Source organism: Fistularia commersonii, chromosome 25 (genome assembly GCF_037954325.1).
Source record: "Fistularia commersonii isolate RoL2024-O1a breed Wild chromosome 25, RoL_Fcom_v1.0, whole genome shotgun sequence".
In the NCBI taxonomy this organism is placed as follows: domain Eukaryota; kingdom Metazoa; phylum Chordata; class Actinopteri; order Syngnathiformes; family Fistulariidae; genus Fistularia; species Fistularia commersonii.
In genome coordinates this window covers 13457501-13475275 of record NC_141308.1, presented here as the reverse complement: position 1 = coordinate 13475275, position 17775 = coordinate 13457501, and the positions used below count along the sequence as shown (strand labels likewise).

The window sequence follows — 17775 nt, the reverse complement described above, 5'->3', positions numbered from 1 at the left end:
ATTCATAATCTTTAATAATAATCTCTAATTATAGATTATAATCTATAACCTGCATTATAATCCAGTCCAGATTATAATCAGTGACATTTAACGTATTGATGAGATGATAAATGTTCCTGGAATCTGAGATATCACTTCCAATCAGACTCTGTGTGTGTGTGTGTGTGTGTGTGTGTGTGTGTGTGTGTGTGTGTGTGTGTGTGTGTGTGTGTGTGTGTGTGTGTGGACCATCCATCTTCCTACTTTCCCCCTTGAATGCTATTTTTTCCTCCTGCTTCCCGGCTTTCCTGCAGCCAATCGCAGCTGAGAGGCGGGGCTTAACCCGCTCAGCTGTCAATCACAGCCTCCCCTGATGACCGAGGGGTTGCTATGGCGACGGCGGCGGCGTTGAGGTGACACCCCGTCCTAATCTGACCATGATTAGAAGCCTCCTGCCTCTGGAGGTGCAGGACTTCACTTGCCGTTGGAGACACTTTCTTCTCCTGCGCTGCGTACATAAATATGGATGAGCGGCGGCGGCGGCGGCGGCGGCATGACTAATCAACGGCGAGCTGCAGTCGGAACCCCGGCCCGTTCGCCGTCCCGTTATTTGCATTCCGCCGGAGTCGATTGGATCAAAGCAAACACGCTAATTCCTCCCAGAGCGGGCGAGCGAAGAGGCGGGGCTTCCTTCCCGCCTCTTTCGCCAAATCAAAAAAAAAAAAAAAAAAAAAAAACAGTCGGGATAAATATATTTGACGCGGCGCCGACCGGATCAATGGCTTCCCGCGAGGCGCCGTCGCCATGACGACAGGCGGGGTCTCGGCGAGGGCAGGCGGTGGAGGTTCAGGAGGGGTCGTCTCAACGTTAGCGGGTAGGCTAACGACGTAGCGGAAGAAGTAAAAGGAAAAACTTGTTTTACTCTGTGTGTGTGTGTGTGTGTGTGTGTGTGTGTGTGTGTTGACAAGTTTGCCGCCTTGGCTCTCGAACCCGCACGCCTCATTTAACCCTTCCTCGCCGCCGGTGGTTTTAAAAATGTGAACCTGGTCTCGGAAGCGTAAAAAAAATAGAATAAAAAACATAAACGTGATAAAAGGTCCTGAAAGCTTCTTTTCCTCCGACGTTAAAGAACGACACATTTTACGTTCCACCGTCGCCGTGGAAACGGGATCTTCTCTGGAAACAAAAGGGAACTTCTAGTGAGTTCTAACGGGCACTGGGGGTTCGGGGTCTTTGTCCGGCCCTGTGGTCATGTGACCCGTTTGTTCATCATCTGACTTGTTTCAGGTCACCTGTTACATTCCTTTGTCATGTGACTTGAATTGTTGACATGGGAATCAAACGAGTCACCTGTGAACCGCTGATGGAACTCGTTCGAGTGACTTGTGAGTCGTAAACATGTGACTCGTATGAGTCGCCTGTGAGTCATTGATGGGACTCGTTCGAGTCGCCTGTGAGTCGTTGCCAAGTGACTCGTTCGAGTCACCTGTGAATCGTTAACATGGGACTCGTTCGATTCGCCTGTGAATCGTTGACAAGTGACTCGTTCGAGTCGCCTCTGAGTCGTTGACAAGTGACTTGTACAAGTCACCTTTGAAACGTTGATAGAACTCGTTCGAGTCACCTGTGAGTCGTTGCCAAGTGACTCGTTCGAGTCAGCTTTGAATCGTTGACGGGACTCATTTGAGTCACCTGTGAGCTGTTGACAAGTGACTCGTTCGAGTCGCCTGTGAATCATTGACAAGTGACTCGTTCGAGTCGCCTGTGAGTCGTTCACAAGTGACTCGTTCGAGTCGTCTGTTACTGTCCATCCCCTTCATCATGGGACTGTTCCGGTCACCTGTTAATCACTGGCAAGGCCCTTCGTTCTGGCACTTGTCAAAGTCACCTGTGATTCATTGTCCCGCCTCCTTGTCACATGGCATGTTCGAGTCCCCTGTGGATGGTTGACACGCTGCTTCATCAAGTGACTCGTCAGGATCACCTGTGACTTGTTCGTCATGTGACTTGTTTCAAGTCGCCCGTGAGGTGTTTTCCGCCCCCATCATCATGTGACTTAGGTTCGCCCCCAAGTCGTTGTCTTGCCCCCTTTGTCACATGACTTGCTCGAGTCACTTGTGAGTCTTGGCTTCTCTAGTGACTAGTTGTGGTCACCGGCAAGTTGTTGTCTTGCGCCTCCATCATGTGACTAGTTTAGGTCACCTCCAAGTCATTTGTCATCCCCTTCATCCGGTGACTCATGAAGTCACTGTGAGTGATAGACCCCCTCGTTTGTCACATGACTTGTTAGTCACCTGTGAGTCGGTGCCCCGCCCCTTTGTCATGTGACTCGTCAGGGTGACCTGTGACTCGTATGACTTTCCCGATAGTGAAACTTGGCTTCCTCGGGTAAAATGATGAGATCAAATGACCGGCCGTTAGGGCACCATTTTAAAGAGCATACAAGTTCTGCGCTCACTAACCTAGCATTGACGCTAGGCAGGCGGAACTGTTCTTGGTGAAGTGACGGTTCAAGGCAAAGACGCCTGAGATTTCACACTTGAAAAGGAAAAACAGAAGCAAGTTGGAGGTTTGGCAGCGGCTGAGGGACGGACGCCACCATTCTGGAGATGTAGGGGGGACATCGACTAAGTGGATCCTTCCTGGCTCGGGTTCCGTCCCTCCACCCTCTAATCAAAATCCCGGCGGTTCCGCGCAGATGTGTGAAAGCTAATCTCCCAGGCCGATGTGATTAGCGACAATCTGCCCACGCCGTTATTAAATCTGCACGCCGCTCGCTGCGGCGAAACGCAATTAGTCCACCAGCCGAACAATCGGCGGAGTCGCCGTTGCCACCTGGCGTCCCCGCGCCGACCGACCCGCCGCCAATCAGCTCGGATCTTCACTATTATTTTGGTTTTAATCCTTAACCCCGCCCCCCTGCCTGCTCTTTCATTAGCCTCCAGCTAATAGCGCTAACGAAAAGTTAGCGCCGCCACGGCGATGACCTTCAAAACACAGATTATCCTCTGATGGCAGGAAAGCTTCCTGTCGGAGCTCCACACCGTGTCAGGGGTGGTTACTCACACACACACACACACACACACATATAACCTTCTCCATCTCCAGCCTCCTCCACTCCTTATCTTCTAACCTCATCACTTCCTCCTCTCCTGACCTCCACGCCTTTATCTTCTCCGCCCATCACCCCCTTCTCTCAAAACCTCACCCAGGCTCCTCCCACATTCTGACCCCGCCCCCTGTTCGCTCATGACTCCGCCCCCAATGTAGTAAGGAGATTATGAATTCAACCTGAGGCGTTATTACACGTTCATTACACGTTTATTACACAGTTATTACATGGTTATTACACGTTTATTACACAGTTATTACACAGTTATTACACGTTTATTACACGATTATGACACGTTTGCTTAGCAGCCCCGCCCCTCTTCTTCTCCCCGCAGGGAGGAGCTGATGATCAGCTCTTCTTTCGACTCCCTGGAGGTGCTGCTGGACTCCTTCGGCCCGGTGAGGGACTGCACCAAGGACAACGGCGGCTGCAGCCGCAACTTCCGCTGCATATCCGACCGCAAGCTGGACTCCACCGGCTGCGTGGTGAGTACGTCACCCGCACGGGCGCGCCTGAGTGGGCGGGGCTTGGTCGCCCCCGGCAACCCCACAAGCTAGCTAACTTCTACTGGGAACGTAGGGGTTAACGTCTTTTTTCATTTTTTGTCCTCTTTCCTATTGGCAGAATCTTAGCGCCGTCTGCTAGCACTTTGCTGCCTCCAAATCTCGCCACACACTAATGCGCGCTCACACACACACACACACACGCGCGCGCATGCAGAGGATTTAATTTCGTTTCAAGTACTTTGATGCACTTGAGCAGAGCCTTTCAGGTGGGCAGAGGGAGACACGGCGCCGCCGTTCCGCTAAGCTAGGTCTTACCCGCCGCCGTCCGTCTGGAGGAGGGAGGCGCCCGGGAGATGTTTCCGAGTTTCCGACGCCGGAATGTTTCATTCTTGGATTAACTTCGGGGGGTGAAGGTGGGGTGTGTGATGCGCGGTAAATATTAGCACAGATGGGTTAGCGTCAGGCGGCGAGGGGGAGGACGTCTTCGCCTCCAATCGGGGAGGCCGGAACGCACTGAGCGTGTGCAGAGGGGGCGGGGTTAACGTCACTTCCACTTCCTGTCTGGGGTTGACTCCGCCCCCTTGGGACCAAAAGACGCCTGCGGGTTTTAGATTTTTTTTTTTTTTTTTCTTATTGAATATTTTTCTTCATTTCATTTTTTTTTTCAAATTAATTAATTTTGTCTATATATTTATATTTATTTATTTAATATTATTTAATCATTTATGTATTCGTCTATTTAATTTTAATTTATTATATCTTTCTATTTACCGAACGCCCAGCAGAGGATCAGCAGTCAGTGGAAGGAATACTAGATACTGCAGTAACAAAAAGTACCAGACTCAACCTCGGTACTTCTGTCAGTAGTTCTTGCAGTACTTCTTAGACGGTCTTTGTCAGTATTCTTTCAGTACTTCAGTCAGTGGCTCTTACTGTATGTCTCTGAGTACTCTTTTCAGTACTTCTTACAGTACATTTGTCAGTACTTCTATCAGTACTCGTGACAGCATTTTTCAGTACTCCAGTCACATTTCCCGTCAACAGGTCTTTGAGTACTCCTGTACAGTACACCTATCAGTACTTCTGTCCGTACTTCTCTCTGTACATTTGTCAGTACTTCTGTCAGTATTTGTGTCAACACTTTTTCAGTACTCCAGTCACCACTTCTTTTGGTACTTCTGGCAGCACTTCTGTCAGTACTTCTTTTAGTGCTTCTGTCAGCACTTCTGTCAGTACTTCTTTTGGTACTTCTGGCAGCTCTTCTGTCAGTACTTCTTTTGGTACTTCTGGCAGTACTTCTTTTAGTACTTCTGTCCGTACATTTAGCAGGACTTCTATCAGTATTTGTATCAACACGTTTTCAGTGCTCCAGTCACCACTTCTTTTAGTACTTCTGTCAGCACTTCCGACAGTACTCCTTTTGGTACTTCTGTCAGTATAGCTTTCAGTACTGCTGTCAGTACTTCTGTCAGCACTTTTCCAGTACTCCAGTCACATTTCCCGTCAGCAGGTCTTTGAGTACTCCTGTACAGTACACCTATCAGTACTTCTGTCAGTACTTCTCTCCGAACATTTGTCAGTACTTCTGTCAGTATTTGTATCAACATGTTTTCAGTACTCCAGTCACCACTAGGTACTTCTGGCAGCACTTCACTTCTGTTAGTACTTCTTTTAGTACTTCTGTCAGCACTTCTGACAGTACTCCTTTCGGTACTTCTTTGGGTACTTCTGTCAGTACGGCTTTCAGTACATCTGTCAGTACTTCTGTCAGCACTTTTTCAGTACTCCAGTCAGAATCCTTGTCAGTACTTCTTTTAGTACTTCTGTCAGTGTGTCTGTCAGTACTTTTGTCAGTACTTCTGCTGTGTATATATACTTACATACTGTAGAAGTTCCCATGTGCCCAAAGGGCTTTCTATTATTTTGCTCTGGTTTGGAGTGAGATGCTCCCTGGCTATCGTTGTCACGACAACGGTCCGGGGCCTGACCTTTGGGGGCGGAGCCTTCTGACGTAGGGCCCCGCCCCCTTCCTATTCAAGGCGCCTCGACGAGGGTTCGAAAAAGCCCCGATGGGTTCCCCAGGCGGGCCGGACCACCTGAACCGGAGAACGCTAGTCCGCTAGTCCTGGTTGTCATGGAGTCACCGGCGAGCTCTGCTGGGTCGCGGGAGGTCGAGGGGGCGGGCAGGTGCAGGAATACTCCAATTACTGACTCTGTTAGCATGAATAATTCATGTACCGCGCCGCCGCCGCAGCCTCGCTAAATCAGCCGCGAATTAGGGCCAAATTGCTAACGCAAATTAAATGAAGGAGGCGGCGCGAGCGCTCTGTGATGCGGGGGGGGGGGGGGGGGGCAGCTCGTACACGTCGCTAATTCGATGTAGCGCTGATACACCCGCACGCCATCGCAGCGCAGGTTTTGCTAACGCCGATCGTGCTAAGCTAGGTCGGACAGATTGAATCAGATGAAATGACAGAGCAGTTGATTTTATTAGATCACATTTGATTTGATAGATCACAGATTAGATTGAATTGGATTTGATTCTGTCAGATTAGATTGAATTGAATGAGATTAAATTCCATAAAATAGAATTTGTGTTGGCCAGATTAGATTAAACAAGCCTAGATAAAGTTAGATTAGATTACACTGGAATGGAGTTCAGAAAACCAGATTAGATAGAATTATGTCAGATTATAGATTGGATTAGATCACGATAAAGTCAATTAGATTAGATTAGATTAGATTAGGTCTGGGGCATGAAATCGGCAAAAACATTTATTGAATTTCTGTGACTTTTAAATTATTTTTATTTTTAAAAGAATAGGGAATTCACCGTTCTGGAAATAAATACATAAATAAAATTACATTTAATTAATCATTTAAAATGTGCCTGATATTCATGATAATAATAATAACAATAATAATAATAATGATAAGAAGAAGAATTCTAAATTAAATGTAATAAAATGAATACAAATTCATAATAAACCCCGGATGATCGATAAACCGTGACATTTAATTACAGCGACCTGAAATTAAAACCTGCGCAAAATCATGAACCGGAAAATTGATTAAAAATCAGAAATCAATCAGCGGCACATCAAAGGGAGGTAAAGTCAGGATTAATCAAATAAATAAATAGTGATTTAAAAAAAAAAGAATCAATGTTCTTAGAAGTCAAACCCCCGAGGAAATAAACCCATAATTACATTAAAAAATCACCTGCATTTCCAGGCAGGATGAAGTCATATTTATTTCGGAAAAAGAAATAAAGTTAAAGAATATAAATAGCTGAAAAAAAAAACAAAAAAAAACGATCGGGGTTCGGAGGGAAGTTTCTGAAAAGTAGGATTAATATCGTATGAACCCTGTGTGTGTGTGTGTGTGTGAGTGTGTGTGTGTGTGTGTGTGTGCGCGTGTGTGTGTGTGTGTGTGTCCTCTCCTTTAGCAGTAAAGAAGTGCAGTAATTATGTAGTCAAACAGCCGCGGGGGGGGAAAGACCTCCTGTGGTGCCCACACACACACTCTCACACACACACACACACACACACACACACACACACACACACCCTCAGGCGGAGGCAGGAGCTCAGATGTCCTGCCCGGGGCTCCTCTCCAGAAAAATAAATAGAAACACAAGCGAGAACCCGCCCCTCCGCCCAGGTTCTTCACGGAGAACCTTCATCAACCTTCTCCTGGAACCTCTGGACTCGTGGAGAGCTTCAGAGTGGCAGCATGGAGGTTTACCAGCTGGGTTTTCCACATCTCCAGGTTCCCCCACCCTGGTCCTCTCTATGGACTCTCCATCTTCTCTTGTACCTTCACGCCTGGGTTCTCCTCACGTTCTCCTGTCCAGGTTCTTCCTCCTGAGGTCCAGGTCCAGGACCTCCTCGGCACCCCTCAAGCTAACCCTCCTGTGCGCCTGAACCGACATGCTAACGCTAACGGCGTCCCTGAGCTCCCCGCTAAACACCCGCTACAGCCGAATAGCTTGTTCCATTAGCGCCGCTGACGCTAACACGCCAGCGCGGCTCGGTTTCCCGCCCCCTCCCTCTCCTGGTCGCGGGATTTGTCGTCGCCGTGGCGATTTCCCCGTTAAGCCTCGGAAGCGCGGCGGGAATTTATCTCCATTAGGAAAGAGGATAAAAAGCCACGGCGGTTCAAGGTTTTTCTCTTTTTTTCTTTCCCTCACTCACTTCTGAAGATCAACAGCCGCTAATTTCCTGCTTCCCTGCGTCGGACATGTGGGGGGGGGAGGGGGGGGGGGTTTCCATGGCGACGCCTTTCAGGACGGTGAAGACCCGTCCAAAGGGAGGGGTTCGAGTTTTAGCGAGGGGGCGGGGCTTGAACCGTGGGGGCGGGGCTTCGGTCGGACGCGTGGACTTGACCTCGGGGCTCATTTGGGTCGGGATGTGGGGGCGGAGCCACAGAAATGGAGGCGGGGCCATCCTTTATATAATCCTAATCCTTGAGATTAGAAGGAAGTGATGGCCAGGGATTATTGAAGGGTCGAGGTTCAGGAAGGAACCCATGAGTACATTAGCATTGAAAGCTAGCTAATCTGTAATCTGTCCAGGATTAATTAAACTAATTAACTGATGAATCAATCCAGGTTTACTTCCCTGCCAACTGGAACTCGACTCAGTCCGTTAATCCCCGCTAATCTGGATTATCTCTCCCTTCTAACGGGACGGATTCGGTCCCGTCAGAAGATCCAACCCAGGATGATATGAACCAGGTTCTGGAGGGTTGGGGTTCCCCTCACCGTGTCAGGGATTACCGCTTTCAACCCGGATTATGGAGCGGCTTTGCAGGGATTCTCAGGAAAAGGCAACCTTCTTCTGAAGGATCTTCCCGTGGACGGGCGGAGAACGTCCTCCCGGCGCCGCCAGGAGATGGAGGTCACGGGTTCCTCAGGAAGGAACCTCGCCGGAGGTTCCCGTCTCTAAACGCTACCTTCTGGGATCCGCAGAGGAACCCCTGGGGAACCCATCCTGGTCCAAACGTGGCCCCTCGAGGAGAAGCTCCCGGGCGGCGGGATTATCCTGCCATTTTCCCAAAAGACGGATTATCTCCCTCTTCTTCTTCTTCTTCTTCTTCTTCTGGCTCCCTTCTTTCCTGCGGCCACTCGTCTTCTCGCCGCCGCTCTTATCTCCGCCGCTCAGCCGCTCACCACCCAGATGGTTGAGCATCTCCGCGGTCAAGAGGGTTGTTTTTCTTCACTTCCTGCGGACGAGGACCCTTGACGGCGGCCGGTGTCGGGCTTCTCTTTCTTCTACTTTGATCCGACCGGGATCAAAGAAGGCTTTATCGGACTGAACAACGGCCACGAAGAAGGGAAAACAATGGCGGTCGGCGGCGTCTTGGCCGTGACGTCAAGTGACCGTCTAGCAACCCCGACCTTCCTGTGCAGGCGATCCAGAGCGGCGAAGGGATCGGGTTCCTCCGACTTTCAGACGACGACCTGGACCTGCAGTTGAAGAGGAGACGGGGTTCCTCAAAGTGCTCTTCCGTACCTTCACTGGACCACATTCACCCGTTAGCAAGGCGCTAATGACCAGCAGGGGTGGGCAAACTACGGCCCGCGGGCCACATCCGGCCCCTTGGTCTTTTTAATCCGGCCCGCCGAAGATTGAATGATTGGGTCGATGAATGGAGATTATTTCATTTGTGGAGCTACTTGAGAATTTCCCTGAGCTGAATGACACAGATTAGCTTTGCGATTTAGCCTTTAGCGTCGACATACCGACACACATGGATGAGCTGGACGTGAAGCTACAAGGGAAAAACCGGTTTGTGCCTGAAATGCAAGTAAACATCAGAGCCTTAAAAACCACGCTGGTTTTATTTACAAAGCAAGACGAGTCTGATGTGTACTTTAAACAATTGGTTTTTTTTTTGCTAATATGTATTATATCTTGTGCTGACCCGTCTGTCAAATTTTAAAAGTCATTGCGGCCCCCGAGGCAAAAAGTTTGCCCACCCCTGCAGTAGAACAATCTGGAGGTTCAGCGTCTTGCTGGAGGCCACTTTGGCAAGAGCCTCCTGATCGGAGGTATGCTTCCAGAGAACCCGATGCCACCGCTTGTTTCAGCGCCACTCGAGTTCGGGGGAACCATTCCAGGGTTCAAGATAGCCGGCTATAATGTCCTGGACCGCTGGAAGCAGATGATGGACATTGGCAAGAAGGTTAGCGCTCCTAGCTAATCTACTGCGAGGGGTTGCGGAAACCCTGCGCTCAGTGGAACTGCTAGCGTGCTAGCTATGTTTAGCGCGCGCGCGGGGGTGGGGGTGGGCGCTTCCTCCCGTCAGGATCGTGACGCTTAGCGCTTCCCCTCCGCCGGAGCATCGCCGATTCGCCGTGCACAACAAGCGCGGGGGAAGCCATTAGCCAAATGAGCTACTTTGGACGGCGCGATGAACACAGTAGGCCTGAATAATTGATGAGCTGGCGTTCCCTCTCGGCGCTCGCGGGAAGCGGCTGCCTGGTTACGTTCTCCGCAGGTACGGGACGCCTTGTTAGAATGCAACTCCATCAAAGTTCCCTTTGAAGTCGCGTCTGACGGGGAAACGCAACGCGGATACGACTTGACAGGTCTCGGCGAAGAAGAGGGAAACCAAGGGGAAGCAGAAGCGCGGGAGCCGGGGGTGAAGTCGGGTCTGCGAGGTTCTCCTCCGCACGAGACGCATTTCAATTAAGTAGTTCCTTCCCGCCGCTTGGAGAAGAAGCGGAGAAAGTTTATGGGCTGGAGGTTGAGGGAAGGCGTAGCGTCCCTTTCTGCTTATGAATGTACCCATGAGTGCGGCGTTGCCGGGCGGTGGAAGGTTTGGGAAGCGTGGAGTTCTCAACGGTGGTTCTGAAGAACCTGATTTGAGGTCCTGGTTTCGGATGGGGGTCAGGGTTTTCGGTGTCCGACCCCCGGCCAGGAAGCACCACCTCTGGCTGCCGCATGGTACTTCTACAAGTCGTACCTGCGGTTAGCTGGAACCCATTTGCTGGTGCTTGTTAGCTAGTACCCATTAGCCTGCGTCCTTTAGCAGGTGCTTGTTAGCCGTCTTCCATGAGCTCGCACCTTTCAGTGGTCTATGACTCAGTGGTTCTTAACCTGGGTTCGATGGAACCCCAGGGGTTCGGCGGGTCAGTCTCAGGGGTTCGGCGGAGGTCAAGACACACATTGGTGATGACATCACCGGCCGCAGGTGATCACGCTACATAGCTTAGCCTATCCGTGCCGCGGGGATTTCGGCGCGCTCAGTTGTAGTAACTTGTGACTGTCGTGATGGTACGTCATGTGATTTCTTTCTTAATATTTTAATCCCTTCATACTAATTATGTCGGGCAAAAAAAGAAAGCGGTCGGAAGAACACGTACAATACGGATTCACATGTATGACGGAACGTGATTGGAATCGATGTCCTAACGGCATGATTTGCAAAGACGAGATGAGCAATTCTAGTCCGGCACCGGCAAAACTAAGGGAAGGCTTCCTTCAGCTGCATGGAGATGGGAACTACAAGAACATAGCGCTTGCTGGATTCAAGGTGAAGGGAGCCAGATTCCATGAAAAGGCTACTCTGCCTGTTCTTTGTACCCATCAACGAACCGATCCTCCATCCAATAAAGAAGGGTTTGGTGAATGCGCATGTAAAACAGGTGGGGTTCAGAACCTCCAACAAGGTTAAGAACCGCTGGTCTATGTAAACGATTAAAACCAGAACTTGGGTTCCCCGCTGGAGTTGAATTTCAACACGTTCTGGACGTTCTGGACCCCATTTCCTGTTTGTCTTCAAGATTTTTTTTTTTTTTTCTCCACGCAAAAAGTAGCCGGTTCTCTGTATAATTTAGAAAAGGTCGACTCTGGCAACCTTCAGGATGTCCTTCTGTCGTTAGCGGAATGCTAACGCCCTCGCAGAAAGCACTTGTTTGTACCCTTTTTTTGTCTTTTTCCTGGCTTTCGTTCCGTTAATTACCGTTTAGTAACGCGTGACCCGGAAGCGCCTCCCGCCCAGAGACGACCGCCGTCCAATCGGCTCCACCTGTTTGGCGAAACGGTCGCCGAGCAGCTTTGCGCCTTCTTACCGGCTGTGCTAATGAGGGACGGATCTGCTTGACGCAGATGTTCCGCCCGCCCACACACACACACACACACACACACACACCTGGGATCGATGATTACGCGTCATTGTCCCACTTTTCGGTTTCCGGACGACTTTTCAAAAAGCTCCCGAGATAAAATTAGCATCCGTCATTTTCTGGGAGTGATCATTAACCCTCACCTTGTGGTATCTCCACCTCAGTGCCCGCCGGGGTTGAGTCCCATGAAGGACGGCACCGGTTGCTACGACCACCACATCGGCATCGACTGCTCCGACGGCTTCAACGGAGGTTGCGAGCAGCTGTGCCTGCAGCAGCTGGCGCCGCTGGAGGACGACCCCACGCTCTACAACATCCAGATGTTCTGCGGGTGAGCAGGGGAGGGGAACCCTGACCTGGACGTCGGCGCTACGAAAGCGGTACCTCTACATGGAGGCCTACTTCTAAATATTTAGGAGGAGCTTCTGAGCACTCGGAATATTACTGATATCAGAAAGTTTACGAGGAATTGTGGTTCCCGGTAGCCGACTTTTTGATGCTCCTAGCGCCTATTCCAAGAATTAATCAGAGCTGGCGGCGTAACCAGGCAACACCAGACCCAGTCGGTGTTCTGAAATGGTTATTTCAGGGTGTCGATTCTCCTCCTTCTTCTCCTCGCCGGTGGTGATGGGAGCCGGAAGAGTCGTGTCTGGAATTGCGGAGTCCGAGATGAAGAGCAGGACCAGGAATTAGCGTAGCCGAACACCCGCGCCGTTAGCGAAGTTGTTTCGACTGATGGTTTCCAAAGAGTTGGTCCGATCCGGGAGAAGATGTTGTTTTTCCGGTCCAGGAGGTGCTGGTTGGTGTCGGTCGGTTCAGGCCAGGCAAGGAGTTCCTGGGAGTTGCCACCATTATAGTCTCCATCTACTTGGACCAGATCCCTCCGTGATCTGGTCCAATTCGCCCAGGAAATCAAGTCCAAACTGTGGCCGTGCTCTCAGGGTCGGCCGGTCCAGATCAGAAGGTCCACCGGAGCTGCAGCAGCAGCATACAGATCCAAACCAAACAAAAACAAAAACCAATTATAGAAAGGTTCTTTGTGTTCTGTGGAGCACTCTGAGGGCTACGACCCAGACAGACGGGTTCCTGGGGGGGCGGGTCAGATCCCGGTCTGGGGTCGGAACAGAGACCCCTGCCGGTTCCTGGGGAACCCTGAAATCAACGTGAAAACCTCTTGTTTTTGGGGAGCCCCCAGATCTGGTCTGGACCGGATAAAGAGTCTTCCTGATGTTCCCCTGGAGGTGGACCCGTCAGAACCGGGTTCGGGGAAAACGCCATCAGGGACGGGTCCTCCCCTCCCCGTCCCGTCCTCGCGCTCAACGCCACCGAGTTGCGGCGGATTTGCATTTCTAAAAAAAAAAAACAAAACTGAAAAACCAGCGGTAGAAACCGCCTCCGCGCTGACGCCGCCGCTTTTCTGTCAGCCGGCGAAGACGTGACTAATCCCTCTGTGTTTCCCCGTGAGATTGACAGGAGGGTTTGTCACATTTGGCAGCCGGGGACTCGTCGGTTCCCCGCCGCCCCCCCGGCAACCATCTCCCCGGGAATTAATCTCGGAGAACGTTTGGATCAGCAGAACTTCTCACCGGCGAGATTATTCCAGAGTCTCCTGTCAGACGTTCATTTGTTCATCCATCCTGCAGCTCCTGGAGGGGGCGGGGATTGAGACAGGAGGCGGGGCTTAATGAGGATGGGTCGGCTGTCAGTCAAGGGGGGCAGCTGTCAATCACAGGGTCAACTGTCAATCACAACAGGTGTCAATCATTGGGTCAACTGTCAATCATGGGGTCAACTGTCAATCACAACAGGTGTCAATCATAGGGTCAACTGTCAATCATAGGGTCAACTGTCAATCACAGGGTCAACTGTCAATCATAGGGTCAACTGTCAATCATGGGGTCAACTGTCAATCATGGGGTCAACTGTCAATCATGGGGTCAACTGTCAATCATTGGGTCAACTGTCAATCATGAGGTCAACTGTCAATCATAGGGTCAACTGTCAATCATAGGGTCAACTGTCAATCATGGGGTCAACTGTCAATCATTGGGTCAACTGTCAATCATGAGGTCAACTGTCAATCATAGGGTCAACTGTCAATCATGGGGTCAACTGTCAATCATGGGGTCAACTGTCAATCATTGGGTCAACTGTCAATCATGAGGTCAACTGTCAATCATAGGGTCAACTGTCAATCATGGGGTCAACTGTCAATCATAGGGTCAACTGTCAATCATGGGGTCAACTGTCAATCATGGGGTCAACTGTCAATCATGGGGTCAACTGTCAATCATGGGGTCAACTGTCAATCATGGGGTCAACTGTCAATCACAACAACTGTCAATCATGAGGTCAACTGTCAATCATGAGGTCAACTGTCAATCATAGGGTCAACTGTCAATCTTGGGGTCAGCTGTCAATTACAGGATCAACTGTCAATCACAACAGGCGTCAACTGTCAGGTCAACTGTCAATCACAAAGTTAGCCGTCAATCACAGGATCAACTGTCAATTACAGGGTCAGCTGTCAATCACAGGATCAACTGTCCATCACAACAGGTGTCAATCATAGGGTCAACTGTCAATCATAGGGTCAGCTGTCAATCATGAGGTCAGCTGTCAATTACAGGATCAACTGTCAATCACAACAGGCGTCAACTGTCAGGTCAACTGTCAATCACAGAGTCAGCTGTCAATCATGGGGTCAGCTGTCCGTCAAAGGTCAGCTGTCAATCACATCAGGCATCAGTCATGAGGTGGCCAGCAGAGGGCGCCATCCGCGGCTCGATCACCGAAACGCTCGCTTGACTTCTCCCGCCCGTCTCCTAGCAACGGCAAACCCCGCAGAGTTGAGATTCCGACACTGGCGCCGAACAACAACGTGGTTAACAGGAAAACTCACCGTTTAGCCTTCACAGTCCGGATTTATTTACCAGATGAGATTAGCGCCGCTAATCCCATAATAATCCCCCCTTAATCCTTTGTTTGAGGTCTTTCACGTTGATCTGCGTCGTAAATATTTTCCGATCGGCTCGGCGCAACTTCTCTTCCTATGTTCTTTCCAAGAAATTAGCGCTAACGCATCCTCGTTGACGCACTGGTGCTACCTTGACGCCTCCTGCTGGTCCTGAGGAGTGACCGTCTTCTGGTGTCTCCACCGGCAGGTGCATTGAGGACTACAAGCGTGGGCCGGACGGGCGCTCGTGCCTGCCGCTGTCGGAGGCGTGCACCGAGGGGCTGGACTGCGGCGAGGCCGTCGACGTGCCCGCCAACCAGACGGTGTTCGGCGACCTCTTCTACGGCTACGACAACCACACCAAGGAGAGCAGCTCCGGACAGATCCTCAAGGCCACCTTCAGGTACTCGCTCTTTTTGGACACTTGTTGACTTGTCGTGGAGGTTCTTAGGCCTTTGCAAGCTTTCATGGGTATTTGTTGGATGTTCTTGAATATTTCTCGGGATGTTTGTAAGCATCCATTGATATCTGTTGGGTATACATGGATATTTGTTGGTGTTTGCAGATACTTGCTAGCATCTGTTGGGTATTTATGGGTATCTGTTGAGTATTCATGGGTATCTGTTGGGTATTCATGGGTATCTGTTGGGTATTCATGGGTATTTGAAAGTATTTGTATTCTTTTTTTGGGGTTTACTTGGATCTTTTTTGGTATTTGCAGGTACTCAAGGGTTCTTACTGTGTAGTTGTTTGTATTTGTTTGGTTTTCCTCCATACTTGCTTATTTGTCTGGTATCTGCGGGTACTTAAAAGTATCTGCGCATGTGTAATATCGGGATTTTCTGGGTATTTGCCCGATACCTCTGGATACCTCTGAATGTCTGAGTCTTTTGGTGCGAAGCATACAAGTCACTCAGAGAGCTGGGTCAACCTCAGAGCTGATGAAGCTGAATGGAGATAGTGGAGATGGTGGAGATGAAGTTGAAGTTGACCCTCCAAACCCTGGTCATCACTTCTTCTTCTCCTTCTTCTTGGAGGTGGTGCAGAGTTGATGCCAAACCTGAAACATCAGTGTTCCTCCAGTGTTCGACAACAAAGCACTGGATGCCACCAATATTCATCCATCCATCCATCCAGTATTTATCGTTGTTCTTCTTGTCTTTATCTGTGTTCTGCATCCGTTGCTTTTTTCCTTTATTTGTGTGTTCAGAGGGGCAGATAGAAACACACACACACACACACACACACACACGCACACACACACACACACACACACTCTGACCGCACAGCTGGACGCTGAGGATCAACCGTCTTCTTCCTCGAACCCTTAATGAAGCGACTCGACACGAGCGCATTTTGGATTTAGTGTAACAACCGCATGTGTGTGTGTGTGTGTGTGTGTGTGTGTGTGTGTGTGTGTGTGTGTGTGAGCTCCACCTCCGTCCAGCCTGATGAAGATGTAAGAAGATAAACAGGGAGGAATTCTCCTCTGATTTGAGGTTTTCTCGTTTATGAACCAGCCCGTGGACGAGGCGTCCAATCAGAAGGCTCCACTCCTCCTCCACTCCTCCTCATCCCTCTTTCCTCCCTCTTTCCTCCTCCAGTCGAGCTTCTTCATCCCTAATTTCTCCTGACAGATGAGCTGAATTCTAATGCGTCCAAACCCCAGCAGATCACCACCCAGGCTTCTTCTTCTCCTCCTCCTCCTCCTTCTTCTTCTTATCCTTCTCTTCCTTCTCCTTCTCCTTCTTCTTCACCTTCTTCCTTCTCCTTCTCCTTCTTCTTCACCTTCTTCCTGTCCTTCTCCTTCTTCTCCAGGTTCTCCTTTCTCAGTCCAAAAGGTGAAAGTCTCCTTGGACGTGAATGAGAGGTTGAAAACTAGGAGTTCATTCATTCATTCATTCATTCATTCATTCATTTTTTCTTGATTTGTTCATTCATTTGTTCATTTATTCCTTCATTCATTCTTTTTATTCACTTATTCCTTCCTTCATTTTCGCATTCATTCTTTCTTTTATTCACTTATTCATTCATTCACACATTCATTCGTCCACTCTTTCATTCTTTTATCACTTACTCATTCATTCAATCACTTGTTTGTTTGTTAGTTCATTCATTCTTTCAGTCACTCATTCATTCTTTTATTCACTTATTAAATCATTCATTCATTCATTCATCAATATGATCGATTGATGATTGATTGATTGAATGAACTAAATGCCAGCAGTTGCACTGTGGACGTCCCAGAGGGCTGCGCCAGTAACTCTGTACACTTTACACTTATATATCATATATATATATATATAATATACAGTAAACCCTTGTTTTTCATGGGTGTTACGTTCCAAAAAGAACCCGTGATAGGCAGAATCCCTTTCTTTTTTTTAAATTATTATACAAATATATGCAAGTATGTATGAGTACATATGTATAAATAGTATCTATATATTTATCATTGTTTTACTTAAATGACATCCTGAGTTTTTTTGAGTTCCGAACTTCAATATAGGCCAAGTTTTATAAATCTATATATCTCATTCTCTATATATCTATATATATATATAGATTTAGATATATATCTTTTTCTTCGGAGGCAGGATCGTACCATCCCAGGGGACGGGGGTGTCGGCGTCTGCTGTTAAAGGATTCTTTCAGCGCCTGCAGACGTGGTCTTTCCTGCCGTCTGATTCCGTCGCTCCTTCATCCTCCGCCGCCCCCCCGCTCGCTCGCTCGCTCGCTCGCCGACGCCAGAATCTTCTTTTTTTTTTTTTTGGGTTGTTTTTCTTTCCGGAGCCGTCGTAGCCGAGGAAATAAAAGCCATGCTAATGCGGATGCTAGCGCGGGCCAAGGCCCGGCAGGCCGCGCTAACCGGAGCCCCTCTGACTCGTCAGACGTTTTATTAAGATGAGGACAGACACGAGGTGTGTGTGTGTGTGTGTGTGTGTGTGTGTGTGTGTGTGTGGGGTTACTGGCACGTCTTCAAACGCCCCCCGAACCCCCGGTGCTCCGGAGCGGCACAAAACATCTGCCTCCGCCGTTCAGCCGCCGTCAAACGGCGCCCCGCTCTCATTTTAATATTGTTTAATCA

The 17775-nt window shown here is 49.5% G+C and overlaps 1 protein-coding gene across 5 annotated transcripts in view; it reads left to right on the top strand.

The window, feature by feature from the left end:
- Positions 1-17775, top strand: part of astn1 (astrotactin 1) — a 216182-nt gene that overhangs the window by 86077 nt on the left and 112330 nt on the right. For all 5 annotated transcript variants that reach the window (XM_086172000.1, XM_086171999.1, XM_086172003.1 and 2 more), the window contains 3 exons: positions 3426-3576; positions 11896-12062; positions 14896-15090. In XM_086172000.1, the coding sequence (XP_086028126.1) occupies positions 3426-3576; positions 11896-12062; positions 14896-15090 (513 nt within the window). The remainder of the gene's footprint in view (positions 1-3425; positions 3577-11895; positions 12063-14895; positions 15091-17775) is intronic.